Source organism: Corapipo altera, unplaced genomic scaffold, assembly GCF_003945725.1.
Source record: "Corapipo altera isolate COAL_440 unplaced genomic scaffold, ASM394572v1 129115, whole genome shotgun sequence".
NCBI lineage: Eukaryota > Metazoa > Chordata > Aves > Passeriformes > Pipridae > Corapipo > Corapipo altera.
This window is the reverse complement of record NW_020887540.1, coordinates 1-3940: the sequence shown is the minus strand read 5'-3', so window position 1 is coordinate 3940 and position 3940 is coordinate 1. Positions and strand designations below refer to the sequence as shown.

At 66.7% G+C, this 3940-nt stretch overlaps 2 protein-coding genes across 2 annotated transcripts; one reads left to right on the top strand and one right to left on the bottom strand.

The window, feature by feature from the left end:
• The first annotated feature begins 45 nt into the window (after positions 1 to 45).
• Positions 46 to 1049, top strand: LOC113941665 (potassium-transporting ATPase alpha chain 1-like). Its single transcript, XM_027632804.1, has 4 exons — positions 46 to 195; positions 304 to 405; positions 590 to 681; positions 792 to 1049. Exons 1-4 carry the CDS (start codon positions 68 to 70, stop codon positions 818 to 820), a joined length of 351 nt encoding a protein of 116 aa, XP_027488605.1. The 5' UTR covers positions 46 to 67; the 3' UTR covers positions 821 to 1049.
• A 271-nt stretch (positions 1050 to 1320) lies between these two features.
• On the bottom strand, positions 1321 to 3544 carry LOC113941664 (ly6/PLAUR domain-containing protein 3-like; the record flags this gene model as incomplete). Its single annotated transcript, XM_027632803.1, has 4 exons — positions 1321 to 1979; positions 2352 to 2489; positions 2767 to 2940; positions 3422 to 3544. Coding segments are annotated over 4 exons (1094 nt in total), but the record flags the coding sequence as incomplete, so codon positions are not given.
• Between the last annotated feature and the right edge of the window lie 396 nt (positions 3545 to 3940).

Here is a 3940-nt window from a genome sequence, read left to right as displayed (position 1 = left end):
CTCACCTGAGCCCCCCTGCTCACCTGAGCCCCCCGTGCTGACGTGCCGGCCGTGCCCGCAGACGTTCATGCAGCGCAGGTACCAGCAGTACACCTGCTACACCGTGTTCTTCATCAGCATCGAGATGTGCCAGATCGCCGACGTGCTCATCCGCAAGACCCGCCGGCTGTCCCTGCTCCAGCAGGGGGCGCTCAGGTGCGGGGGGGGACAGGTGTGCTCAGGTGTGCTCAGGGGTGTCAGGTGTGTCAGATGTGCTCAGGTGCCCCAGGTACCTTGGGTGCCTCAGGTGTGTCTGTCCCGCAGGAACCGTATCCTGGTGGTGGCCATCGTGTTCCAGGTGTCCATCGGCTGCTTCCTCTGCTACTGCCCCGGGATGCCCAACATCTTCAACTTCATGCCCATCAGGTGTGGCCGCTCACCTGGGGCACCTGGACACGCCCTCGGGCCCCTCCTCCCCCTCCCGGGATACCCGGGACCCTCCAGACCCCTCCCCGGACACCAGGGTGTCCCCACGGACACCTGGGACCCTCCTGGCCCCTCTGGGGACAGCCGAGTCACCTGACCAGGTGTGTCCTCCCTTCCCCCCCAGGTTCCAGTGGTGGCTCGTGCCGATGCCCTTCGGGCTCCTCATCCTCGTCTACGACGAGATCCGGAAACTGGGAGTCAGGAGACACCCGGGCAGTGAGTGACACCGGGGGGGGGGCACACCTGGGGGGCACATCTGGGGGGCACACCTGGGGGGGCACACCTGGGCTCCCCCACCCTCACCTGTGTCTTCTCTGCCCCCCCAGGTTGGTGGGATCGGGAGCTTTACTACTGAGGGGGGGCTGCCGTGGACACCTGGGATCCACCTGGACACCTGGGACCCCCCCCGGACACCTGGGGCCCACCTGGGCAGGTGGGACCCCCCCCCGGACACCTGGGGCCCACCTGGACAGGTGGCACCTCCCCACTGCACCCGTGTGTCCCCCCCCTCACACCTGGGCCCTCAATAAAGCTCCGCGACGCCTCCAGGTGTGTCCAGGTGTGTTCAGTGGGGCCGGGCGTGTTCCAGGTGTGTGGGGGGGACAGGTGTGACACAGGTGTGACTTCAACTTTTCCACACAAATACTACAAAAATTATATAAAATAATGTCATTGATTTTCGTCCACCCCCCACACCCCCAAATAACGACTCCGGGACCCCCCGAATTCCGCCACAACCCTTTTTATTGACCCCCCTCTGGTTCGGTGGGGGAGGGGAAAAGGAGGCTCCACCCTAATGGGGGAGGGGATGAGGAGGCCACGCCCTAATGGGGGAGGGGACAAGGAGGCCCCACCCTAACGGAGGAGGGGCAACAACAGGAAGGGGAGGAGCCACCCGGGCCCCTCCAGGGGGTGGCCCCGCCCCGACGGGCCCTTGGTCCCGTCCTTGCGCCCCTGGTGCCAGGGGACTGTCTTGTCCCCACCCTTGGCAGCCATATTGCCACCATCCTCGGCGGCCATCTTGTCCCCGCCCTCGGCAGCCATCTTGTCCCCGCCCCCAGCAGCCATCTTGCCACCACCCTCGGCAGCCATCTTGCCACCACCACCCGTGGCCATCCTGCCACCAGCAGCCCTCTTGTCACTGTCACCAGTGGCCCTCCTGCCCCCACTGGCCACACTGGGGTCAAACACGGCCACATCTGAGTGACCGGTGGCCACGCCGACACCAGCGCCCACGCCAATGCCAGCGCCGACCTCGGTGTTGTTCTGTGTGCCGGGGACGGCGGTGGCGTTGTTGTCCGCCCTGGGCGTGGCCGTGGGGGCGTGGCCGTGTGGGAGGAGCTCTAGGCGGGGCAGGTCGGGGTCGAAGAGGGTCTTGTTGGCCAGGTGGCGGTTGCAGAGGTCGCCGGAGCAGCAGGAGCCGCTCAGCGAGGCCGCGTCGTCCCCCCGCCATTCCTGGGCGCAGCTCCCGTCCCGGACACACCCCCGCACCTCCCGCCACAGCGTCACGTTACCTGGGCAAGGTCAAGGGCGGGGTCAGGGGCGAGGCCACACCCCCTACATGCCCTGTGGGGTCCCTATAGGGTCACTCTAGCAATGGCCACGCCCCCTAAATGCCATATAAGGTCACCATGGTGACCACTACACCCCCCCCCATAGGATCACCCTGTGATGGCCACGCCCCCAGACACCATATAGGGTCACCCTAATTCCCCTATAGGGTCATCCAGGCACTGGCCACGCCCCCTAAATGCCATATAAGGTCAATATGGGGACTACACAGGGACCCTCCAGCCCCATAGAGACCCCATAAAGACCCCATAGGGACCCCATAAACACCTCATAGAGACACCTAAAGACCCCCTAGGGACCCCCCCCAGTCTCACCCAGCCTGAGGGTGACGTTGCCATGGAAACAGCCCCTCAGGTCGTCGTAGCACTGGACGATGGTGGTGGGGGGACAGGGCCCCTCCTCGGGGCACCCGAAACACCGCAGCCCATTGGGGGTCCGGGCGCTGCCATTGGCTGGGGAAGAAAAGGGGTGGGGGGAGTGGTCACTGAGGCTCCACCCACAGCCCCACCCACCCACCAGTCCCCTCAGTGCCCTCCCAGTGCCCTCCCAGCCCCTCCCAGTCCTCCCCAGACCCCTCCCAATCTATTCCAGTCCTCCCCAATCCCCCCCCAGTCCATCCCAGTCCCCTCCCAGTCCCCCCCAGTCCATCCCAGTCCCCTCCCAGTCCCCCCCAGTCCCCTCCCAATCCCCTCCCAGTCCCTCCCAGTCCCTCCCAGTCCCCCCCAGTACCGGGCAGGGGCAGCGCCCCCTGCTGGCCGAGGGGCAGCTGGTGGTTGCAGGCCCCGCCCCCGCAGTGACGTCGCCGCTCGAACACCACGAGCCCCAAAAGCTCGAGGGCGCGGGCGATGGCCCCGGGCTGGCCACGCCCACAGCCACGCCCACCCAGGGCGAACCGGCCGTGACCTGGGGGGGGGGATGGACCCCATAAACACCCCATAGAGACCCTAAAAACAAACACCCCAGAGGGACCCCAGAGACCCCCCCCAGCTCCATAGAGACCCCATAAAAAAACCCACATAGGGACCCCAGAGACCCCCCACCCCACAGAGACCCTGGAGATCCCCCACCCCACAGAGACCCCATAAACACCCCACAGAGACCCCGGACCCATGGAAACCCCAGAGACCCCACAAGGACCCCAGAGACCCCATAGACCCCCCCCCAGCCCCATAGGGACCCCATAGACCCCATACGGATCCCAGAGATCCCTCACCCCATAGAAACCCCCCCACCCCATAGAGACCCCCCAGACCCTAGAGAACCCACAGACCCAATAGAAACGCCATAGGGACAGCCCACCCCATAGAGACTCCTCCACCCCATGGAGACCCCATAGACCCCCCAGGGACCCCATAGACCCCCCCGGCCCCCCAGGGCCCCTCACTCCAGGTGACGGCCGCCAGGGCCTCGGCGCAGACGTCGCTGTCCGGGGGGCAGGTGACGTTGGTGGCCTGGGCACAGCTCCCGTCCTGCGCCCCACAGCTCAGGCACTGCAGCCCCACAGATCCTGCCCCATAACCAGCACATCAACCCCTGCCCCATAAATCAACCCCACAGCTCAGGCACTGCAGCCCCACAGACCCTGTGACCCACACATCAGTCACTGCCCCACATCTCTGTCACCAGCCCCACATGTCACTGCCCCACACAGGCCCCACATCTCAGTCACCGCCCCACACGTCACCAGCCCCACACCGGCCCCGCGTCACCGGCCCCCGTGTCGGTCCCTCCCCCTGCGTCACCGGCCCCACACGTCATGGGCCGTGGGGCAGCGCCCTCCCCGCGGGGCCCCGACGTGTCCCGGCCTGTCCCGGCCCGACCCACGGCACCACCCGGCTCCCCTCAGCCCCCCAAACCCCCCCTGCCCCACAGATCTGACCCCTGACACCCTGCGCCCCACAGC

Excerpts from the sequence above, each read along its gene's own strand:
- LOC113941665 (XM_027632804.1), top strand. The coding sequence starts at position 68 with ATGCAGCGCAGGTACCAGCAGTACACCTGCTACACCGTGTTCTTCATC. Across the intron at positions 196-303 it reads CTCCAGCAGGGGGCGCTCAG|GAACCGTATCCTGGTGGTGG; the intron begins GTGCGGGGGGGG and ends TCTGTCCCGCAG. Across the intron at positions 682-791 it reads AGTCAGGAGACACCCGGGCA|GTTGGTGGGATCGGGAGCTT; the intron begins GTGAGTGACACC and ends CTGCCCCCCCAG.